Here is a 25,544-nt window from a genome sequence, read left to right as displayed (position 1 = left end):
CCCAACACCACAGTGGGTCCTATGAAGCTAAGTTACATGCTCCAGCTCTAGGCGGTGGGGTTCAGGCTTCAGCCTCACCACCTGGGGCTCTGGCTTCAGACAAGACTCACAAGTGGAAAAACAGGCTCAAGGCTCACACTGAAATGTAAGTACCATATTTATATTCCAATCGATTTATTTTATAATTATATGGTAAAAATGAGAAGGGAAGCAATTTGTCAGTAATAGTGTGCTGGGACACTTTTTATTTTTATATCTGATTTTGTAAGCAAGTAGTTTTTAAGTGAAGTGAAACTTGGGGTACTCGAGACAGATCAGACACCTGAAAGGGGTATTGAAGTCTGGAAAGGTTGAGAGCCACTGGTGTAGATGCTTGGGCTTGGGTTGGAGTCCAGGCTCTAGGACCCTCCCTCCTTGCGGAGTCCCAGAGACAGGGCTCCGGCCCAAGCCTGAACATCTATACTGAAATTCTGTAGCCCCACTGCCCAAGCCAGCTGACATGGGCCAGCCGTGGGTGTTTTCTCGCAGCATAGACATACCCTTAGAGTCATTCAGGTAGCCACTTCTGAGAGCCCTGGTATTTGCGGGAGGAGTCATATTAGCAGACATAAGAATATTGTCTTAGAATATCAGGGTTGGAAGGGACCTCAGGAGGTCACCTAGTCCAACCCCTTGCTCAAAGCAGAACCAATCCCCAGGCAGATATTTGACCCAGATCCCTAAATGACCCCCTCAAGGATTGAACTCACAACCCTGGGTTTAGCAGGCCAATGCTTAAACCACGGAGCTAACCCTCCCTCCTCAAAAGCTAAGATGTAGTGGTGGTAGAATTTGGTGGGTTGTCTTTATCATTTGGGCAGTTCCATAAGCATGTGCACTGTTTTAAATTTTGTGTAAACACTATTGGTTTTAATATGCATAAAGTACCTACAGTTCCAGATAGGCACTAGACATTTCTAAATAAATAAATATAAAATCCAAAAAAAGAAACAAAATAAATAACCACTCTAGTATGGACTATGAATAGGGAAGTTGCAGTGAAAACTCATGTGGTCAATATCTAGTTTTCAGCTACCCTTTTAGTTGTTATAACTTATATATATGCGCTTTAGTAATGATGTGTATCAAAATTTGTTTATTTGGGATCAGCATGTTTGTGGATTTCATTGTGTCTGGCTGTTTTTTCTTTCATTAAACTTGAGCCCAAGTTGGTTTTGTACCATGTGCTGACTAGGGCATGGGGGAACAGGCCATTAGTCAAACTTCAAGTAACAAAAGATGAAAGATAACGCAGATTCTCTTAGCCTCAAAGTAATTCTAAAAGTTGCTTTTATTTTTAGCTAACACTTCAGTGTTGTGACATTCAAAGCAGAACATAAGAAAACTGCCAACAGATTTTAAAGAATCCATTAATACTCATAGTCAGGAGGCTTCCGTTTAGAAATTCTACATTATTCAGAGTGAAAAACTAATTAATTAGAATGCCCTTAGGACCCAGAATCTGCTTAAATATGTTAGTGGAAAAGTTAATTAATCATTGCAGAATGAGATCTGCAGCAGGGCATACATATGAATGCTAGAAAATGGTTCCCTAAGCCACAGCTTATTTTTTTTCCTTTCCTTTTAAGAATATTTCCCTGACAGTATTTTACTGTTTACATCTCATTATTTCTGTAACACTTTATCATATGCCTTCAGTCTTTCATCAGCAAAATGTAGCACCAGTGCTGAGCAATGGAGAAAGGAAGGATAACGATAACAAAAAAGGAAGAGACACATGAATCAATCCTTTGATTCACATGTTTTGTGTTTATCACTAAGGTTTCTTGGTCATTCAGATGAATCTTTTAATAGAATAAGGGAAAGAAATGGGGGTCTTAAAGACCCAAACATTTTATACACACTCCCATAATTCCCAGCATATGATATAAAAGCTATTTCATGAACAACATGGCGGTAATGACTATAGAGTTGTTCAAGGCTGGTGTTACTATTAACAGGACCAACCAGCCAACTGATTGAAGCTTTTACCTCTCCTCTTTACTCAGCAATGGGATATACATGAGGTGGGTATACTGCTTCATGTTAACTGAAGCTTGTTAATCATTTGCTTAACCAAAGAACTCTCATGTACAGTGCAGAAAAGTATTGAATGCCATCATGAAGTTAAAGACATATATTTAAGGCTTTGTTATATTAAACAAAACTCTTGCTATGGCTGGTTCACAACCAGCTGTGGAGAAAAATTATGCTTCTTTACCCTGATGCTGAACTTAAATGGAGATATTTTAATGTTAATCAGCATGTGCCTACCTTTCTCTACAGCCCGATTAGGATGTGTTTCATAGTTCAGTCAAGTCAGTGGACAGACTCTCAGTGACTTGACTGGTCTTTGGATCCAGCCCATGTTGCATAATGAAATACAATGGACCGTCTTTTGGGGAGATCCATTTTTTGTCACAACACAGCTTCAGCAAGGGCCTGATTCGGCATGGCATTGAGCATCCAGTGCTCTCTCAGAAGTCATTGGGAGTTGAGAGCCTTTCAAGATTGGAACCTGTGACCATTGGGTTGCTATAAACAGAAAATGGTTAAGTGTTTGATATACCAACTTTATATTTTAATACGAATGCACACACTCAGTCTAAAAGTTCTATAAAATATGTGGCTGATCAATCATCTAAACTGCCCTCATTTTCTGGTGTTTGATATACACACAAGGCTTAACATATGTCTTCAACCTTTCTGTTTGGTTTTAAGTTCAGAAATGTGTCTCATCTGCCCTCTTTTTCCCGGGCCTGTCTACTTAAAATGCTGTGCCAGTGTGGTATTTCAACGAAGACACTACTTATGCCGACGGGAAAGCGTAGGTATTTCGCCTCCCCAAGAGGTAGTAGCTAGGTCAACAACAGATTTCTGCCGTCGACTTAGTGCTGTCTACGCTGGGGGTTAGATCAGTTTAAGGGTGTCACACAGGGGTGTGGATTTTTCATACCCCTGAGCGATGTAGTTATACCAACCTAATTTCCTAGTGTAGACCAGGCCCCTGAGAGACTTCATGGAGAACTGGCAGAGTTATGATATCTGAGATGCTAGGTAGCCACACCTAATTAAGTGGTGTGATCACAGGGGAAGAGTGATTTTTTTTTATTCCGACGGTTTATAACTTTTTCTCTTTTCTATGTTTTTGTTAATACCTATTTTCTCACATACTGAACATAAATAGTTGGGAGTAAAGATTAAAAACCTACCTTTTCCAGTAGGGGCCAAGAGGTCTCACAGCACACATCTAAGACACTGAGTGAGCACTCCAGCAAAGCCGAGGAACATCAGACTTTACATTCTTGATATTGCTAAGGAGGAAAAAAAAATTAATGAAAAAACACCATTTGTGCTGCCTTTTTACATCACAAAGAAGTAGGGCACAAGCCCCCCCCCCTTTTTTTTAAACCTTTGCAGTCTCCCTTTAAGAGAACAGTAGCAAACTTCGCTTAGTAGGAAAATAGCGGGTTAGCCTGAGTTGTAATTTGCTCATTGAAACAATGTGGGGCTTTTCCATCTCCCCATTCAGTTCGTGCAGCATCTGAGTTCATGATAAACAGATGCCATTCTGCCTGAATGTGGTGAATGTATACATCTAGTTTTACAGACCAGGCATGTTCTAGGAGCTGTACACAGAGAGAGGAAGTTGTGTTAACCTGACCCGAAGAATTTCCACTCTAATCTGACAACATAAAGACAAAGGTTGGAGAACAGGCTACAGCAAAGGAATGTAATTGAAGGTGATCTTCTTATAGAAGAGATTAGGGATTATACCCTTTGAAATGCAGGTGTAAATAACCATTAGAAATGTTATTGACAAAGAACCATGCCCCTTTTCACATCACTTTTAATTCCTTGTATCCTTCAGTGTGTGAAATGACATTATTTCCCTCTCTGAGGATGATGAGGACAAGTCTTTCTCTCTACAAGCTGCTTTTGTCTCCATGCAATTTAATGATGTGGAAAAGTAATATTGCCAGGTTCGGTGTCAGTGTTTCAGCATAATAAAAAGCTGTTCTGCTTCATCTCCTTCACTCCTAGCTGGCTTTCACTAGCTTTCACTCTCTGATAAATTTGATCTAATTGTAATGCTTATCTTTGAACTGTTCCTTAAATGACCCCTCATTAGGGCTAATGTGTCTTTCTGTGTCATGTAAACTTTTTTAAAAAAACTAGAATCCTAATGAGTATAAGAACAGCACAGCTGTATGATAAAGCTTTCATTAAAGGATTCCTTAATAGAACCTACTGCCATTCCTTGATTGCATAATCAACAGCTAATGAAATTGTCTTGGTAACAAGAGCTACAGTGTATTACATCCTCTCTTGAGACTAAGTGGAAAGACAATTGTACCATCCTGAGAAGACTATTGATTGTTCACAGTTTGAATTTGATTGCCCTTAAGGAGAACTAAACAAGAGATCATCTTGAGCTCTGCTAAATGGATTTTGTTTTCTTTGGATATTAGTGGTTTACTTTCATACAAGGGACCACAAATGCCTGGGACCATAATCTTATTACAGATTTCCAGAGTTTGCCAGTTTGAAAGCACTTCTCATTGTATGAGGAGAAATGGTAGCTGCTTACTTGTGACACCTTTAAACTGCATCTGTGTTTATGTTTGAATGAGTGCAAAGCTCTGATAGGCCTCCATTGCCTCTTTGTAGGAGGTAATCCCAAAGGGAAGTTTGCCTTGGGACTGGTTCAGAATGAATGGAAAGTTTACGTGAAGAGACCACTAGATCGGGAAGAACAAGACATTTATTTTCTGAACATCACTGCTACCGATGGCCTCTTTGTAACACAAGCTGCTGTGGAAGTGACGGTCACTGATGTTAATGATAATAGTCCTGTCTGTGATCAGGTTAGTCAGCAAATTTTAGTTGTGTAATATTTTATTGGACATAAAGTTTTCCTATAAAGTTCACTATTATTTATCATTGGTTTCCAGTTTCATTTATTTTCATTTCTTAGCTCCATGGATGGTACGCTCTTAGTTCAGTGGCCTGACGTGTTCTGGGGGGCACTGGTGGGAGTAGATAGTTTCACTAAAGAAGGTGGAAGGATAGTGTTTTAGAGAATATAGCATTGGAGCTAGAGGAGCTAGGCCTTCTCCACACTGGTAGTTTTCTTACTATGTAGTGAGATTAGATTATTGTTGTTGCAGCCCCTCTAGTGGTAAACATGGTGAGAGGATCAGTATAGACAGGGCACAGGTAGCCACTGGCATTTTAACCACCGTGACGTCTAGACCTATCTGAGCACAGATGATACAGTGGTAAAATTACCCTATGTCCTGTCCTTGCGCTCCCACACTCACCGTTAAGGGTGCAGTTGTACTGCTACAGTAGTGAAATGAGGGGAGCGTTCAAGAAAAAGTCAGGGTAGACAGTGTATAAGGTGTGTCAGCCTTTTTATTCCTAACACCTTTGCAGTCCTATTAATGTTTTTAGTTTGTGGTGTTGTTGTGATACTTAAAATGCTTAAAAACTTATACTAATGAGTTAAAGTTCCTTAAGAAAAGTTGTTTCTTTTGTATAAAAATGTTGAAGATACTTGTAAGTGCATGCACCATAGAGAGTAACCATGCAAAATGATGTCTGTGCAAAGATAATATAAACTGCAGCTCTTGCATCTCCTGTGTTTTCTGCTTTTGTCCCTAGTTTGCATATGCAGCATTATTTCCTGAAGACATTCCATCAAACAAAGTCATCCTTAAGATCAGTGCCAAGGATGCAGACATCGGATCCAATGGTGAAATTCGCTATTCGCTGTTTGGACCTGGGAACAATAAATTTTTTTTAGATCCAGAAAGCGGTAAGGTGACAAAACTTTTGTCTCTGAATGACATTGCTAACCCTGGCCACCAGTTGGGGCCAGAGTTCTCGCCAATTACTGCTAATGCATTTTCCATTAAAGTGTCACATGGAAATCTGAACTTCTGCTGTCAGTTTATATTATTGCAGGCACTTATGTCCACTTTGAAGGTGACAGTTATAGGACAGTAGAAGGGAAGGAACCCCTTTGATAGCCACCTTGGATATTCCATCCATTGGGGGGGGATTTAACCGTCACGTTTCCCAGCAAGACCTTCAAACCAGTCGTGGGCATCAGAGGCCTTGAGCTGGAGCCCACTTGGTATAAAAGAGAGGGAGCTGCTGTCCGAATGTTTACGAGGAGCCTTCAGCTTTGGAAATCATTTCTTCCACCAGGGTCTGAAATAGCCTGAATGTGTTGATCTTCAGTACATGTGGCAAGGACTATCTTTTCATCCAAGCTTTTGGGGAGGAAGGGCCATGGATATCTGTTAGCATGTTAGAGTGTTGTGGGGGTATTGCTGATTTGATACATGGTTTTTGATGCGTGGTTTACTAACAGGAGGCACTGCATCCGGTGGTACTGTTTTGTTACCATAAATCACAGAGGTTGAAGCAGGGGAAGGTGTTTAGTATGTTAAAGGTGGGCTATTGTCCTCTATCAGAATGAAGTGTAATGCATTTAAATATGGGATCTGGCATATAAAAACTAAATCAGCCCTGCTGACTAGTACCAGATGCTTTGCTGATATGTTAATGGTTGAAGACTATTTATCTGTTTTATAAGAAGCAGATAATATTTAAAACTTGTGGAATATAAACAAGCTGCTTTGTGGTTGCTCTTACTGCCCATGGTCATACCTGTGTCCTTTCATTGGCCTATAACGTGTATCTGAGAATGAGAGATCTGATCTAAACTGGAAGGCAGAGGCACCTACTGAGACTCTGAGTTGTTTGTTGGCAAAGATCAGCATTACGGCCCTTTACATTTGATTATCTCTGCTGTCATCAGTAGATTTACAGTGCATTTATGTGTTTAGAAATCTAGAGAGCCATGGAGATTATGAGAGTAACCAAAAGGCAGACATGAAAAATACTGTTTATTATACTCTCAGCCAAGGGTGAAATTGTAGGGCTTTGAAGGTCATCCAGATTGGCTTACCTACTCCATTTGTACTGGCAGTTAACTATGGTAGATAAACAGAAGTAAAATGAAACTTTCAGGATTTTGTATTCCTTTCAATGATGGACACTGTTATTTGTTTCTTTTTTTTCCCCCTCTTTTTTTCTTTTAATTCCTGAAAAATATGTGATCTTTCTGGTACTTACAGTATCTAAAAATGGATATTCTGTTCTATTAATAATGATGATTGCTGCTTTTACCCAATTTTAGGTGAGTTGAAAACCTTGGCCCTTTTAGACAGAGAGAAAATCCCTGTGTACAACTTGATTGCCAGGGCAACAGATGGCGGTGGCAGGTTCTGCCAGTCAGAAATCCACCTTTTCCTGGAGGACGTTAATGATAATCCACCAATGTTTTCTACTGATCATTACACCGCATGTGTCTATGAGAATACAGCCACTAAAGCTTTGTTAACAAGAGTCCAGGCCACGGATCCTGATGTAGGTAAGTGAGAAATGTTACTAAGAATAACTACAAAAAGAACAGGAGTACTTGTGGCACCTTAGAGACTAACAAATTTATTAGAGCCACAAGTACTCAAGTACTCCTGTTTTTTTTGCGGATATAGACTAACACGGCTGCTACTCTGAAACCTAAGAATAACTAGTACCCAGGAAAAATGCATGGGTTGGTGGAGTTGTGACAGAGATGGCACCTTCTTCCTTGTCTCTTTCTCTCCTTATTCACCTCTTCTGCTTTTCCTTCCTCTCCCCTTTGTTATACCCTTTGCTGCTGCTCATTGTTGAGTGTGGCATGGTGTCATAGATGTATAAATATTGCAGTGGCCAGGAAAGTCTGTCATCACCATATTCTTATTGTAGAGATCACTGGTAGCAGTTATGATGAATTTAGGGTTAAGTAAACTTTTATGCTATAAAGATCTCAAGTTCTTTTAGAGCTGAAGTTCTCCATGCCTGTTTTTGTGTTATGCTTGTAATATAATTATATGCCAGTAGAAATCTATACCTGGGTAGAGAAATATAGGTCTTGATTCATCACAACTTTGTTATAATTTTACTCTGCTATTGTTGTGCTTTGTATAGACTGGAGATATTCTGGTTATTTTCTTACTGATTTTTTTTTAATGGCAGCCTTTTGTTATATGCGGAACTTAATCATGAAATCTAGGCAAAAATTTTTTGTCTTGTAACACAAGTGTTAAATTGTAAAAGCCTTTGCTCTTTTTCATCTAATTTGTTTCAGGTAGATAAATATAGAGTCTGACAGTTTTTTCTTTTCTCTGCTTTATTTTTGGGAGATGTTTTATGAAATCGTGGAATGAGTGATGTTACCTACAAACCAGTGAATGGAAAATACTTTTTATTCATATTTTTCTGAATTATAATAGATGCTGGTAGTGTCCTCTGTTGTTAAGGTTGCTAGTTTAAATTTGCTGCATTCAGTAAAGTTAAAGAATAAGCTGCAAACATTCATTACTATATCTATAAAGAACACATTATGCTCCTTGGTTGAAAAATCACAATTACAGTTTATTGTACTGCCCTGTAGTGAAAAAGCCAATTACTCTTAGTAAGCCAATACATGTGTTGCAAACCCAGTGTGTTTATTTTCCACTGCAGTTTTAATTAGCATTTTTTTCATGTATGAAGTGACATTTAAAACAAAAAAAAGATAGCAAAGAATTTGGAATAAATGTTGTCAATAAAAGTTGTGCTAAAATCAACTTTACATAATGAGATGATGAACTATTTAAAAATGGAGGTAATTGCTACATTCGTTCTCTTTCTGAGACTGCATATTTTTATAGAGGTGGATATGTGATGACAAGTATGAAAGGATATATAGTCTTCCTATAATGTTTAGAGCTGTAAATCATAGAGGGCTGTGTAAGATGGAGGACTTATTTTGGTTTATGAAACTGATTTTAATACAATTCCATGTTTTATTAGTCAGCACTAAAAAAACATATAATGCTGTTGCCAATTTCTCTAGTAAACTAACTAGAGATTTATTAGCTAAGAAAAAGAAATGAGAGTTATTGAGAGATTAATGTAAGTAAAATACATTACAAGTGAGTCAGAGTTTGTAAGTCCAAATGATTAGCAAAGGCCTAGTAATCTCCTGATTTCCATAAATCTCTCAGGATTACCCAAAACAGCTTTGGGGATCTCTGTCTTGTATCTGGAACACCCCCTGAAAGTGTCCAAACAGCTCAGAGATACCTCGCTCCCAAGGTAGATTCTGATAGCTGTTTTCCCCAGAAAGCAGTCGGGCATGTGTTCCCATCACAACATGGATCTGTAGATTTCCCTTTGTTGAACGCAAGGACCCATGCTTTGAAGTTAGCATGCTTCTCATTTACAGTTCTAAGGCTTCAGTCCTGGTTAACTTTACAGGGACATACATAATGCATTTAGTTAAGCCATTCAGACAGTCTTTCATTAGTTTTCATGAACAATGTGCTAGCCAGAAACAATCCTTCATTAGTTTTCATGCAGTTTTACACGTTAAGTAAATTCTCATCTAAACGCTAATACATGCTTTGATCTAGGGTTAATTAAGTACAGTGATGTATAATGTAAAATATAATGTAATAGCATTCAACAGGTTACAGATAAATGAAGACAATACCATCACATTTCCTTTTTAATTATGCCAACACACAAGTGAATTGGCCTGATCACATTACAATGCCTTTTGACACTCCTTTGATTTCTATTAGCATGTGAGTGAATTAGCCTGCTGCCTTGGTGGGAGCTGGCAACCTGCTTGACAGCATCACAGAGGGTACTCAGTCCTATGCAGGATTTGAACCTAAATTGGCTGATTTATATTTAACACATTCATTGATTGTGTTTCATATGGCTGGCTCTGGAAGCAGAAGAATGAACTAATCAAACCTCCATTGTTCTTCTGAACTCTTGGATACACAGTTGGTAGCTCCCAACTACATCTAGGCAGATACACATGCTAGAGGGGGACAGGAATGGGAGGGCTCTGCTTTCCAATTTCACAACTTTCAGTCGAAGAGAATTGCTTTGGATAACAAGGAGCATATTCCAATACAGTGCATAGTTCAATTTATATTACCCCTCCACAAAGATGGATGATCCAAACTGTTAATTAAATGGGCATCTGGAAGAAAGGGGAGGGGCTGCACAACTGCCTTGGTTACACTACAATTATTGATTTTTTTTTAAACATAAACATATAGCATTGCTATCCGCCCTACTTTTACTGGAAATTCCTGATTTTTCATGGAGTTCACCTGTATCGTGCAAGCTAGTGAAATAACCCACCATCCTGCTATTGTAGATAGAGTATAGAGGCTTTGGGACCTCAGCTGTTACTGGCTTTACAGCGTGGCAGAGAGGATCCCAGGTTTGCAGAGACACCATAGCAATCTGATATGTGGAATCTGTTGTGCAACGTCTACCCTACAGGGAAACTTGATGGAGAAATCCAATGGAAGTTAGGTGCCTGGATGCTTTCAAAAATTCTACTACTTCCAACTAGGCCGGCACCAATATTCATCTTCAGGTGCCTACACGCCTCTAGAAATCTGGTCCATAGAGCTTTAACATTTGTGATGGCCAGCTGGCAGATCCAGCTCTCCATTTCCCTCATCCAGTACTGGTGTTTTTGGCAATTTATTGAAGTTTAACAAGCTCCTTCTAGTCAGTCTTTTATTTGATCAGTCTGTCATGGGAGACATTTGCTAGAGGTACCATTCAGCCATCATTACAGTTTCTAAAAATTGTACATGATAATTTTCTAACACAAAAGATATTGTACCCAACACAAGGTAGCTCCTTACGATGAATAAAGACGAATTATCACTGGACTGAAGGGTGATAAGTGCCGAGGGACTGGTGATCATGACCAGACAACACTGAATATTGACAAGTAGGGGACAATTCCAATAATTATTATAAATACTTGGTACTTCAAAAGGGCTAGTTTCCGAAAGCTGAGCAAAATTCATTGAGATAAAAAAAATAGATAGAATAATGTGTATGAAAATTCAAAGTTCTTTAAAAAAATGTATTAAATGTTCAAAAAAGCTGGGTTTCCACAATCAAGAAAGAAGATAACTTTGGCTAAAAATCCATCCCAGTTCAGTGGCAAAATGAAGACAAAAATTAGCAATAAAAAACAGTATATAAAATAGAAAAGGAGGATAATAGAAATCATATAAATTAGAAGTTATGAAGAGCAAAAAATTAATAAGGGAAACTAAAGACATCAGCTGCCAGGGCTAAGGACAGAAATAATTTTTTACGTATACTAGGAACAAAAGAAATCCTAATAATGTTGTGGCCCATTACTAGATAGCTAACTGTTAATAATGATGCAGATAAGGCAGAAGTGATCAAAAAATATTTCTCTTCTGTATTTGGAAAGAAGGAAGATGATGTGCTCATATCACATGAGAACTATGAAGTACTTCACAGTCCATTAATAACTTAGGAAGATGCTAAACAACATCTACTGGGGTAAACACTGTAAACTCAGCGGACCTGGATAACTTGCAACTAAGATCCCTAAAGGAGCTTTCTGAGAAGATCTCTGGCCTGCTGATGTTAATTTTTAATAAATCTTGAATACCAAGGAAAGGCCAGATCACTGGAAGAGTGCTAATGTTGTGCCAATATTCAAAAAGGCACGCAGAATGACGTAGTTAGCTATAGGCCAGTTAACCTGATATCAGTCCCAGGCAAAATAATGGAAAAGATTATATGTGATTTAATTTATTACGAAATAAAGGATAGGAATATAATTAATGCCAGTCAACATGGATTTATGAAAAATAGGTCATGTCAAACAAACCTGATTTCATTCTTTGATGAGATTACAAGTTTGGTCGATAAGGGTAGACTTCTGTAAGGCATTTAACTTATGACTGCACAGCATTCTGATAAAAAATTCAAACTATACAATATCAATAACGCACACGTTAAATGGATTAAGAACTGGCTGTCTGACAGATCTCAAAAAGCAGTTGCCAATAGGGAATCAGCATTGAATGGGGATGTTTCTAGTGGGGTTTCACAGGGATTGGTACTCGGACTGAAGCTATTCAACATTTTCATCAATGCTATGGAAGTAAATATAAAATCATTATTACATTGCATCTTCCAATGTTGGTGCACAGGGCGGAATCTAGTCTTCCCCTTTCCTCTCTGTTATTAGCTGCTGCTTCCACTGTTCTGTGGTGTTGAAATAGATTGTTCTGCCCTTCCTGCTTAGAGTTCTTCTTGAGGTTTCTCTTGGGTGCCCTCATTTCTGCACACCAGCTGGTTTCCACTTGACAGCTTCATGTGGGAGTCTGTGAGTTGGTATGTGGAGTAGATGCTCCAAATATGTCCAGCGCTTTCTTCTGATTCTAGTGGAAACAAGTTGCTGGTTCGTAATTTCTTGGATCTTTTCTTTGGTGATGAAGTCTTTCCAACCAATGCCCAGAATCTTTCATAGGCACATATTTTTGAAGGCATCTAGTTTTCTGTCTAAAAGCTCATCAGTTCTTGCATCCATATGTTAGCATTGATATTGTGTTTGAATTGAAAATTCTCAGTTTTGTTTTGATGCTGTATATCCTTGATTTCCATATGTTGTTGAGTTTAGTAAATACTGTAGATGCCTTTCCTATCTTTGACATCCTTTCTTTCTTGAGATCTCTGGCTAATACAGTGCTGCCCAGGTAGGGAAGCTGTTCTCCTTCCTTGATCTTTTTGCCATCTAGTGTGATGTTACTGCTTGATGCCTGGATTTCCAATATGTTTGTTTTAGCATAACTAATTATGTGGCCTGCTGTGTTTGCCAGATTGACTCTCTTTGTAACTTTTTGGGGGTGTCACTTAGTTGCATGCTATCATCAGCAAAGTGTAGGTCTTCTAATAATTTGCTATCTACTGATGCTATACCAGTGTTAGTACTCCAAATGCACTTCTTTAGTATGCAGTTTATGGCAATGCCAAACAGCAGCAGAGATAAAATGAAGTCCTGTTTCATGCCAGTGTTCCTGCTGAGCCACTCTGTAGGCTGGCTTTTCACCCTTACAGAATGAAAAATCACTATTCATAAAATTTGTGGATGACTCAAAGATTGGTGGAGTGGTAAATAATGATGAGGTCAGGGCAGTCAGATGAGAAATCTGAACCGTTTGGTAAGCTGGACCCATGCAAACAAAATGTACTTTAATATACCTGAATGCAGAGTTCTACATCTAGGAACAAGGAATGCAGGCCAGAACTACAGAGTCTGAGACCATATGTGGCAAGCAGTGACTCTCAAAAGGATTTAGGGGTCTTGTTGTCTGGGACTATCCAGAGCAAATTATACCATTAGAGCACATGTCTCTCTCCCCTGAGGTGAAGACAAGTCTAGGAATGGTCTCTGCTGGGAGGGGTGAAATTTCACTGGTATAGTGTAAGAGTGCAGTTTTGGGAAGGATTTCTACAAACCTAAAGAAAAGTTTAGAATACATCATAAAGCAACACATACCATGAATAAGCTCTGTGATGCATTTCCAAAGCATCCCTTTAGTTTTGTGAAGCGGTGCTTTTAGTTTCTGATGTATCCTGCTCTTTTGAAAGGCTGTAACCTCACTGCAGAACGCAGAGTGCTCTGAGATGTATCTGTCAGTTTCAAAAATATATCCACACAGTGGGATATTTTGTATGATGACCTTGGCTGCTCTGCATCTTGTATGACTCCTATGGCTCAGTATGTCTCTGCTATTTGATTTACTTCCATTCAGATTCTATTTCCTGGGCTTGATTCCTTCAGGATTTCTGCTGGATATTGTCATGGCCTGCAGCGGAAGGCCCCTGGCAGCAGAATTTTTGCCTAAGTCTGTTTAAAGCGGCATTATGGGCTTGCACCCATCAAAAAGTGGGTGGTGCTCTTTAGGTCCAGGTAGCTCAGAGGATGCATTATACTCAGCACATCCCATGTCATGCAGGCTCTGCTAGTTGGGGCTCCTATAGACCCTTATGTGTAGTAAGTGATAGCTACCCTCCTATATGTTAGGGTGATGTGCAAACACTCTGCTCTCACACTACAGTCAGTCCCATCTGGGGTGCATTTGCCCCAGCTGCTGCAAAGAGAATGAATCAAGCTCATTATCTATTGTTTTCTGTATCTATGTATGGTTAATTTGTACCTGCAGTTATCTCTAAATGCCCTCTGTCAAGGCTGTATTCCCACTTTGAACTTTAGGGTACAAATGTAGGGGCCTGCATGAAAACTTTTAAGCTTAACTACCAGCTTAGCTCTGGTCCCGCTGCCACCATTCCCTCCCTGGGAAGCCTTGAGAAACCTTTCACCAATTTCCTGGTGAATACAGATCCAAACCCCTTGGATCTTAAAACAAGGAGAAATTAACCCTTCCCCTCCTTCCTCCCACCAACTCCCGGTGAATACAGTTCCAACCCCCCTGGGATCTAAAACAAGGAGAAATTAACCATTCCCCCTCCTTCCTCCCACCAACTCCTGGTGAATACAGATCCAACCCTCTTGGATCTAAAACAAGGAAAAATCAATCAGGTTCTTAAAAAGAAGGCTTTTAATTAAAGAAAAAGGTAAAAATTATCTCTGTAAACTCAGTATGGAAATTAACCTTACAGGGTAATCAAACTTAAAGAGCTCAGAGGACTCCCCTCTAGTCTTAGGTTTAAAGTACAGCAAACAAAGATAAACACTCTAGTAAAAGGTACATTTACAAGCTGAGAAAACAAAGTAAAACTAAGACGCCTTGCCTGGCTATTTACTTACAAGTTTGAAATAGGAGAGACTTGTTTAGAAAGATGTGGAGAACCTGGATTGATGTCTGGTCCCTCTCAGTTCCGAGAGGGAACACACTCACAAAACAAAGAACACAAACAAAAGCCTTCCCCCCCCCCCAAGATTTGAAAGTATCTTGTCCCCTTATTGTCCCCTTATTGGTCCTTTAGGTCAGATGCCAGCCAGGTTACCTGAGCTTCTTAACCCTTTACAGGGAAAAGGATTTTGGAGTCTCTGCCAGGAGGGATTTTATAGTACTGTACACAGAACAGCTGTTACCCTTCTCTTTATAGCTATGACACCCTCTCTCTGAGTTTTTCCCTCTGTTGGTTGAGGGAGGATACAACATTTTCAGCAAAGATCTCAGTAACTATGATTAATATCTGTTCTGTCTGAAGTTCTGCTCCTTTTCGAAGTGTTTAAATCTTTTCGAGTACCAAGGGAACTACTAAAACTCCAATACAAATGAAATACTACTAACAAAAAAGGCCAAGGGATGTGGATAATTCTCTGTTGTTTGTGTGTGTATACATATAAAGAATTAAGTTAACAAGATGCATATTTGCATATATGTATAAAGAATTAAGTTAACAAGGTGCATGTCGGTCACTCACCCACTGTCCATTTTACTTGTATGGTCTATTTTTCGCCAGTCTCTGCCTTTTCAGATTGCAGAATATGATATATAAAATTATACACACACGCGCACACACAAACCATCTACTGAGCAATTTTCAAACTTTTTGAGCTGAGCCCCTCCTTTGAGTTACAGTTTTGGGTTGTGCCCCCCCAACCCCATACGTCAACTCTGGGTTTTAAAATTTGAGTAATCAGGAAAGGCCAATAGGACAGGGGTTCTCAAACTTCACTGCACCATGACCCCCTTCGGACAACAAAAATTACTACATGAAGCCAGGGTGGGGTACCAAAGCCTGAGCCCCACCGCTCTTCGCGGGGGGGAGAGGGGAGGGCAAAGCTGAAGCCCAAGGGCTTCAGCCCCAGACAGGGGACCTGTAACCCAGCCCTGCCACCAAAGGCTGAAACCCTCATGCTTTCGCTTCAGCCCTGGGCCCCAGCAAGTCTAAGCCAGGTCGCGACCCAATTTGGGGTCCCGACCCACAGTTTGAGAACCACTGCCATAGGAGCATCCTAAGGCTAATAATTACACCATGAAAAATGGGGGTGGGAGGAAGCACTGTAATTAGATAGTCTGCTTACAAATAATTGCTGACTTGAAAAGTAACCACTTATTTCACAGATCTTATGGCACAGCTTTCTTTTTCTTTTTCTTTTTCTTTTTTTTCATATTCATAGAATATTTTTTTCTTATGGGTGTCATGACTTTTTGCCAAGCTTTAACAGGGTGATTGTTTTCTGTAGTAAAGAAAATATTTCAACCCTCTCTTTTGGGTTTTCTTTTGCAATCTCATTTATTTAAAAAGAAAGAAAGAATTCGTTTAAAAATTCAATTAAAATAGAGTAAATTAACTTTCCTGGAGAAAACATTTTTGTTAATTAGTTGATGGAGCCTGGAATAAAACCAGGAAGAGAAACATACTGCAAACCTTTAATATTTAAAAAGAAAATGGTTATGTGGTGTCATCAGCAGGCATTGTCAGCTGCGGAAAAGTAGATGGATGTCATGTCCAGAAAGAAACTGGCTCAAGGCATTATTTGATAATCCTCACTCCTTGCTGAACTTGGTCCGGGTCAATCCTTGAAGCAACTCCACTGACTTCGGTTGAATGTGGTCCCCTCAGCCTGGGCTCAGCGGAAGTCTCTTTCAGTTTCTTGCCCCGGGGTCCCCTATGGGAGCCCCCCATGCCTGGGCAATCTCACTGTTCCCAGCAGGAGTTCAGTTCATTCCCAGGGTCCTTTTTGAGTCTAGTTACCTCAAATGCTGGCACTGCTCCCCTGGTGCCTCCACAGATTGTTGGCGAGGAGCAGCCTTACAGGGCCTCTTGCCCGTATCAGGCTTGTATGTCCATCTGGCCCCACACGAGGCAGGAGTGGAAAGGGAAGGCTAGCCACTCCGCTTGCTGCGGGAGCGAATTGGGAGTCCCTAGCTGCCTCTCCTCCAGGGTAAACGTCCCTCTTTTCCTGGGGCGAGCGTCACCTTTTTAAGCTCCCCTTCTTCAGGTGGATCACATTCTGCAGGTGTGCCTTACTAGCGCTGCCTGAGTGCATGAACACCTTTATATCAGCAGGATAGGGTCGTGTCCCATCTCCCACACCCCTTCCCAGACCACAGAGGTTTCTTGCTCAAGTGTCAGGCCAGTCCCTGTCAGCCTGGGAAAAAAATCCACATTTGTATGCTCTTTCCCTGTGCGTTGCTGCTCCCAGAAGCTGGAAGACTGGAGGGCTAGATACCAGTTTATAATGTGGGGGTTCGAGCTCTTCATGGAGTGTAGCCACCGCAAGGGCGCATGGTCAGTGACTAAGGAAAAGGGACCTACCCAGGCGGTAATACAGCCCACTGGATAGCCAGAGCTTCTTTCTCAATAACTGAATACTATCTTCCCCGGGGGAACAACTTCCTGCTTCCATATAGGATTGGGTCCTCGGAGAGCACCACTCCTGGGCTGACATCGGAAGCATCTGTATAGAGAATAAACTCCTGGGTGAAGTGTGGGTTGATGAGGACCGGCACCTGGCTTAGAAGTATCTTCAAGGTATTAAAAGCTTCATCAGACCAGTCCTCCCACTGGATGTTCTTGGTGTCTTTGCCTTTTAGCAAGGGAGCTAAACTGGAGTGCAAAATTGCAGATGAACTGGCAATAGAGTCCCACCAGGCCCAAGAAGCAGCGTATTTGTCTCCTAGTCCAGGACATGGGATATGATTTTAATGCACTAAGACTTTGTCTAACACAGGTTTCACAGGGCCTCCGCCTATCCAATACCCTAAATAAATTACTTCTGTTGTGGCCAACTTACACTTTGCCAGGTTAGCTGTGAGGCTGGCCTCCTGTAGGAATGTCAGTACTGCCCTTAGGTGCTGTAAGAAATCTTCCCACATATAGCTAGAGATGACAGTGTTGTCAAGGTAAGCCACGGCCTACTGCTGGTGGGGTCTGAGGATTTGGTTCATAAGATGCTGGAAATTTGCTGCCAATCCTTGCAACCCATCCACCATTTACTCTAGTTCAAATCAGAAGTGATCTGTGCCCCATTAGTCAGTGCCATGAGAACCCAGGGTGTCTACCTCTAAGATTTAACAAGATTTGGATCTGCTGGGTTCTTCTCGTTTCCCAAAAAAATTTCAGGGCTTCTCCTCTCAGAAAGTTAGCTCTCCCTCCATCTGCACCTACACATCTCTTCCCCTGAGATTTAGCAGTAACCATACCCCCTTCTTCCCATGACATACCTCTGAGAGTATGTCTAAACTGCAGCTGGGAGGTGTGATTGCACCACATATAAGCCTACCCAAGCTAGCTTTGATCAAGCTAGGTTGCACATCAGTGAAACCATGGCAGCACGGGCAGTAGCATGGGCTAGCCATCCAAGTACAAGCCTTCTCTTGACCCTGGGTATGTACTTGGGTGGCTAACCCATGCTGCCTCCCCTGCTGCTGCAGCTTCACTGCTATTTTTAGTGAGCTAGCTCGATCAAAGCTAGCTCAGGTATGCCTACATGTGGTGCAACCTCCCGATTGCAGTGTAGCCGTGCCCTGAGTTGGATCCCTTGTAACTAGTTTTATCAATGAATACTGGGCATATTTTATTAATCATGTAGCCAAGACTATTAAAAAGCAACGTTGGATGAAGCAGCAAGAGGAGATCGGTCTGCTTATATTTCATTCAGATTATAAACCCCAGAGTTATGGCTTCCTGCATTTAAATGCATTCTACAAGTTGCTTCATCCGCCAATCCTTCACCAGACAATGGAAGCCAGTACTTATATCTAAGGACCTTTTGAACAAAGAAATCAAAGAGATTCTCTTGCTGAGGTTCCAGAAGTGCTGAGTGTACTTCAAGACACAACTTGTAGTTCGGACCTATGTGTACTCTGGCTGGTTAAGGCCAGTTGAGAGACTCTGGGCTCATTACTGGAGATTGTCAGTGCCTCCCTTTGGGATGGCAGACTGCCAAGTTCAACTCTCTCTGTTCAAGAAATTCTACCTTGGCATTGGCAGTCTTTGCAATTGTTAACCCTGAATTGAATTTCTGGTTTGGGGAAGGATTGTTGAGAAAGTTGTGGAGAAGCAGTTCTGGAGATATCTGAAATCTTCAGTTTCCCCTGAGCCTGGTCAGTCTGATTTCAAACCTGGGTATAGGTCAGAAACCACACTGATGGAATTTGTTGACAGTCTTCTCTTAGTCTTCTTGCATCTGAAGAAGTGAGATTCTTATCCACAAAAGCTTATGCTCCCAATACTTCTGTTAGTCTCAAAGGTGCCACGGGACCCTCTGTTGCTCTTCTCTTAGTGATGAATGTGTCCTTTCTGATTCTTTGCAATTTGACAGTAGCATCTGATACAGTTAGCCACAAGGTGGATGGCTGTCTGTCTTATCTGATCATGGCATCACAGCATCAAGTCTGTTTCCATATGGCTGTATAGTCCAATCTGTGAGGTGCAAGATCACGAACAGGTATCACACAGGAATGTGCAGACTCCCACTGAAGACTTGGCATGACACTTGGCCCCTTTTTCTATCAGTTATTGCACCTGTCTTCCTCATAATGTTTACAACTTTTATTGATAGTTGCACTCCATGGTGACCATATCTTCAAAATTATCATTTATGCTGCATGAGGTGAGATTCTGCTTAGGGGGGTGTCTTTGAAGCATTTCATTCATCACCCCTCCTGCACTTTCCAAGTTTCAGCTCGCCATAGAAAATGGATTTTGCAGACAGTCATTGCCCATCATGATAACATGTCCATTTAAGCTGAGCTTTGATGATCATCACCTCAATACTAGATGTTTTTGCTCTTTCAAGGATATTAACATTTGAGACCTGGTCTCACCAGTGGAGCTTCTCAACAGAATGGAGACCACGCATGTGGAAATTTTCAAGTTGCTTGAGGGGTGTGTGGGTGTGTGTGTGGGTGTGTAAATCTGTCCATGTTTCATACCCATATACAAGGGCTGCTGTTACTGCTACCTTGTATATCATCAGATTTGTTGACTGTTTGATGGTGCGCTGGATGAGTAGCTGAAGGTGAAGTCCTCCAAAGGCCTGGCTTGCTTTTCATATTCTAGATGATGTGTCACACAGTTAAACAGACTCAAAGCTTTATCTCTCAATGACTGGAAGAAATAGTGACCTGCATTAAAACCATTTGGCTTAAGACCAACCTGAAAAGGGTGGCAAGAATGCTGTTCAGTACAGGGAAGCATCCTGAGGGCTTAGGAGAGTGTATGATCACCTCATAAATTGAGATTGGACCACAACTTCTTTGACAAAGGGAAGAGACAATTAGGTGCATCTCTGCTTCTAGACTCCCAAAGAGCAACAGTGGCCACAAATGCCCTTTTCCAGCCAGGCCTTTGCACAATGCTTCTAGGCTGGAGCGAGTCACAAAGGCCACTTAGAAATTTCAGCAAGTGCTGCAGAACCAGGCTGTCCACCTCCTGAGTAGAGTGGGAGAACAAGGGTATATTCTACCTGGGTTTCATATTCTGAGATAGCTGCCTGCAAATTGCCTGGTTTCGTTCAAGGTATTGGTTACAGTCAGCAAACCTCTATATGCCTTCTGGTCCGGCTACTCTAGGGGCCACCTCTCTGTCTCTCACCCATCACAGAACCTGTTCTTATCTGGACCACTTAGTGAGCTGGAACTACAGAGGCCACTGCCTCTGTAATCCACTACTCCCAGGGGTTTGCCTACGATTGGCCACATTTAGAAAACGCCTAAGACTCCTCTCTCTTTCTAGCCTTTTTTCATAAGTACGAGCTCATTTTCCCTGTGCTCTCAGTGTCCTCCTTATTTCTGTCCTCTTAAAAACTTGGTTCCCAGGTGATCACAGGGTGTTAGCATTTTACTGTACAGGGAATTGTTTTTTGCGTTCATGTTGTTGTTGTTATATATGTATTTATTTATTTGTATTACCAGAGTGCCTAAGACCAGGACCCTGTTGTGCTAGGTTCTGTACATATACAGAACAAAAAGACAGTCCCTGCCCTAGGGAGCTTACAGTCTAAGCCATGTATGTTGGGCATAAGGCACTGGACTGGGACTTAGGGGGTCTAGGTTCAGTTCCAGGTTCAGCACAGGCATCCTGTGTGACCTTGAGCAAGTGGCTGTCTGTTTTTCTGTGCTGACCTCAGTTCCCCATTTGTAAAATGCAGATAATACTTCCTTTCTTCCACCATTTGTCTGTTTAGATGGGGCAAGGACTGTTTTTCTACTGTGTCTTGCATACTAGGGCTCTGATTTCAGGCGGTGCATCTAGGTGCTACTGTAACACAAATAACAATGAATTAGAATACTGGCAATTATATGTCTATTTTTAATTACATTTGAATGTTTAAAACACACCATAGGTGTATCAAGGACTTCATTATTCTCTAGAGAGCCAGCTAATTCTAATGTAATTTAAATAGCGTCTGTTTTTTTTTTGTTTTTTTGTTCTTGTTGTTGCTTTTATGTAAGCATGGTTGGAGAAAAGAGAATCCCTCAGCTCCCCCTGGTGTGAATATTGTACTCCTACTATGTCAAGCAGAAAACAAATGTGATCTGTGTGGCTTTGATCAGTCATTTTTACAATGCTTTTCTACTGCTGTAAAGCAGAATAATACTGTCACAAATTTTAAATTAACAAAATAGGCCTAGAAGGGGTCGGTAGCTCTTGTGTGTTCAATTAATGTCAGGCTTGTAAAGTTCTCAGACAATAAGGGCAACAAATACTCAACTGATAGAGGCTAAGAATGGGGAATCTACAACTTAATGGATCTTTGTGTTTTAATAATAATCTCTGATTGCAGTTCCCAGGACCTGGGCAGAAAATAAACCAGCAACCAGGAAACTTGTGTGGGGTTGTTTCAGCATTCACTTTTACAAAGATTTGAAATAGCTATCCCACTGAAGTGTAGGAAGAGCAGGTGATCCTGATAGCGCCTTAGTGGCTGAGGCAAATGTTGTTCACTACCAAACTATAGCTAGCCTCACACCATCCATTTACCTACAACCATTCCTGGGCCTGCTGTCCCAGAACATGGCCAGGATGAACCATCCCAGCCCAGCATCCCTACATCTGGCAGCATGAGTTTTGGATAGACAACCAACATAGAGAGAACCTGCCCTCTACGAGTTCGTCAGTTACAGCTGGAGACCTTTTATGCAGATACGTTACTCCGCTAAATGGAAACAATTCTCCCTTTGGTGCCAGCACATCCCAGCAGGTAACTGGTGATCAGGACTCCCCCTCATACTGAAGTATCTTCTGTCACTCAAGACATCCAGCTTGACCTGAACCTTGTCTTTTCTGCTCACAAGAGACCATCATTTGAATCTTTAGCCTCCCATCCTCTCCTGCACCTATATAAGTGACCTTCTTAACAATGATTAACTCTGCTAGAAGGGTTGGAAATCTCGGAGCCCTTAAGGTAGATCTGACTTGTACAGTTTTCCACAAGGAGAAGGTTTTGTTGCAGCTACATCCTATGTTCACCTCTAAAGTGTTCCATCTTAACCAGACTGTTCACCTTCCAATGTTTTGCCCTAAGCCTCACCAAAGCATGGAGGAAACAATACTCCATTCCCTGGATGTGTGCAGGGCTTTATCTTTCTACCTGCACAGAACAGCACCCCTAAATTCTTTGTTGCTATTACTGAAAGAATGAAGGAGAAGGCTGTTTCATCCCAAAGGCTCTCTAGGTAGATTTTCTCCTCCACTATTCTTTCCCATAATGTTATGAAAGCCCCTCAGGGACCATTCTGCAAGAGTCCAAGTGGCGTCAATAGGGGACACCCCCCCCCCGCCGCCCTCTCGGAGATATGCAGAGCAGCTGCTTGGGGTTCCATACAAACTTTCACCAGGCATTATGCACTGGTCCAAGCTTCTGCTGTGGATGCATCATTTGGCTTGGTGATCCTCCACTCTGTGGCACAGCATACCCTCCTCCTCAACGAACACTGCTTGGGAGCCACGCACAGTGAATACCCATAGAGACCCACACTTGAAGAAGAAAGGAGGTTACTTAACTTATAATAACTGGATTTCTTCCAGATGCAAAGGCTCTATGGATAAACATGGCCTGCCCTACTTTCCCTCTGTTTGTGTCATCTTCTGATTCATGGTAGAGTTGGAACTGGAGAGGCGGTCAGTCTGGGCCACCCTTATGCCCTCAGCTAGGAGCACAAGGAGGTGCAGGGCGCAGGCGTGGACCAGGCTATTGAAGAAGTTGTGGTCCCAGGTGCAAAGAGCGTGTATGCACACAGTGAATACCCATAATGACCACACATCTCAAAGAATTCCAGTTACTATAAAGTAAGTAAGCCATGGCTTTCTGGAACTATAACTGGGATTTGAAAAATAAAAGACCATATTGCCCAATTCCATTACTGTTCTCAACCTGAAAAAAGTCTTTCCTTTCTAAAATGTCCATGCTGTTGTGTGTGCGCAATGGAATGAAGGCAACATTAGTAGTGAAAGAATGTAGTTTGCCACCTGATGTATACACTAGAACCCCATTTATCTGTACTGCTGTTATCCAGGCTCTTTGTATTAACCGAACAACCGCCACGCACAGGTCCAGAAGCACGTGATGTCTCCTGTGGCCACTAGACGGGGATGCAGCCTCACACTTCCCCATTCTCTAGATTATCCAAATTTTTGATAATCTGATCGGCCCCGTTCCCAATTAGATAAGATAAAGGGGTTCTGGTGTATTTGTTTTTCCATATGTACATTGCTATTTCTCCGAGATGTTCTCTGAGGCAATGCATTTTCAGCATATTCTGTCTGTCTCTTATCTATTTAGATTATGAACTCTTCAGGGCAGCAACTGTCTCTCTCAAGGTCTGTACAATACATAGCAGAAAAGCGGAGGCCCTGGTCTTGATTTAAGTAGTCGCTACTGGAATATTGTAATAACAACATGGGATAGAAGGAGAAATAGATGCACAACTGCTGCTATTGTCATTCATGGGAATTCTTCTATGCCCAACATAAGGGCCCATCCTTACTCAGGCAAAACTCATGTTGGAGTGACCTCAGTAAGGACTGGACCCTAAACATTTATCATGGCAGTATGACAACTTTTTTTTTTCCTCATCACTTTACATTTCAAGGTTCTCTACAAATATTAGCTAGTTAATCTCTCAAACCCCAGTGAAGTCAGTGAGTATTAATATTGCCATTATTCAAATGGAGAAAATGAGATGGAAATGTTATTTACTTGTTCAAGGCCACAGAGTCAGCACCAGAGAATGGGTTAGATCTCAGTAGTCATTGGTTCTCAGTTCTGGGCCTTGCTTGTGGACTGTTGGTTTTGCTAAAGGATTACCATGCTTTTTGAATCAACACCCTCTGGTCAGGTGTAAAGGATTGCAGAGACTGCTCACCAGGGATTTTTGGTATAAGAAAGGCCACTCGACTCCACTACCACCACATCCCATGGTGTGCTAGGGAAATGAGCACCAAGGTTGCAACTGTTTTGCTTTCAAGCATTTTTTTTTTAATTCATCTTTGCTTCTCTTTCAGGTGTGAACAGAAAGGTGGTCTATTCCCTAGCAGACTCCGCAGATGGTTACTTCTCTGTGGATAGGTCATCAGGAATCATTATTTTGGAGCATCCTCTTGATAGAGAGCTGCAGCCTTCCTATAACATCAGTGTAAAAGCATCAGACCAGAGCATTGTGTTGTCCCTGTCTTCATTTGCCACAGTTACCATTACAGTGCTGGATATTAATGACAACCCTCCTGTGTTTGAGAGAAGAGACTACCTTGTTACAGTGCCTGAAGATACCTCACCTGGCACCAAAGTACTGGCTGTTTTCGCAACAAGCAAAGACATTGGTACCAATGCAGAGATTACCTACCTCATCAGGTCTGGAAACGAGAAAGGGAAATTCAGGATCAACTCAAAGACGGGTTTGTAATACAACACTCACGAAAAGAGTCTCTCTAACTACTAGTGCTTTGGGGAAACCTGTAGAACTCAATGAGTTCCAAAGACAGCTCTATAGATCCTTTCATTGTGGAATTAGTTTTAGACAAGTTCCACATGAAAAAGAGTGGTATGATTTAGGGCCAGATTCAGTCACAGGTACTCAAGTGAATTGTACCTTACTCCATGAATCAGTGGCCTAGGATGTTATAGGCTCTGAGTATGGATAGCAGAAACTAGTCCTTGGGGTCCAACTATGCAGCCCTTACTCACAGTCATGAACACTTACGCACAGTGGAGCACCTCAAGCGCTTGCCAGTGTGAGCAAAGGCTCTGCGATCCTGCCCTTAAGGACTAACCTGCTGTGCTACCCAAATGTGACTCGCTGCTGATGCTCAGCAGACTGGGAGAAGATTGGTCAATGAACAGAGTACTAAGGGCTTGTCTCTGGCCTTACATTTATAACCCTGTAGAACTGCGCTGACTTCAGTGAGGTTGCTCCTGATTTACAGCACTGTGAAAGTAGGCTTAAACCCTTTATGCTTTTATTATATGTAACGAGTTTTTAAAAGAACAGCTTGCTTGGCTTTTTCATAGAAATACCCAGAAACACTGGGTTTTCCAAAAGGCTACTGCTGTTTCAGTTTCCTGGTTGGGATCTATTTCCCATTAATTATCCCCATTAAGTAACAGCAGTGAG

General features: G+C 41.4%; 1 protein-coding gene across 1 annotated transcript in view; it reads left to right on the top strand.

Annotated features, from left to right (window-relative positions):
• FAT3 (FAT atypical cadherin 3) overlaps positions 1 to 25,544 on the top strand; it is a 186,078-nt gene that overhangs the window by 93,289 nt on the left and 67,245 nt on the right. Inside the window, exons 11-14 of the mRNA XM_034779231.1 lie at positions 4,711 to 4,907; positions 5,707 to 5,860; positions 7,253 to 7,486; positions 24,439 to 24,828. Of these exons, the coding sequence (XP_034635122.1) occupies positions 4,711 to 4,907; positions 5,707 to 5,860; positions 7,253 to 7,486; positions 24,439 to 24,828 (975 nt within the window). The remainder of the gene's footprint in view (positions 1 to 4,710; positions 4,908 to 5,706; positions 5,861 to 7,252; positions 7,487 to 24,438; positions 24,829 to 25,544) is intronic.

The sequence above is a fragment of the Trachemys scripta genome, chromosome 1, assembly GCF_013100865.1.
Source record: "Trachemys scripta elegans isolate TJP31775 chromosome 1, CAS_Tse_1.0, whole genome shotgun sequence".
NCBI classification, from domain to species: domain Eukaryota; kingdom Metazoa; phylum Chordata; order Testudines; family Emydidae; genus Trachemys; species Trachemys scripta.
This window is presented reverse-complemented; position numbering and strand designations above follow the sequence as displayed.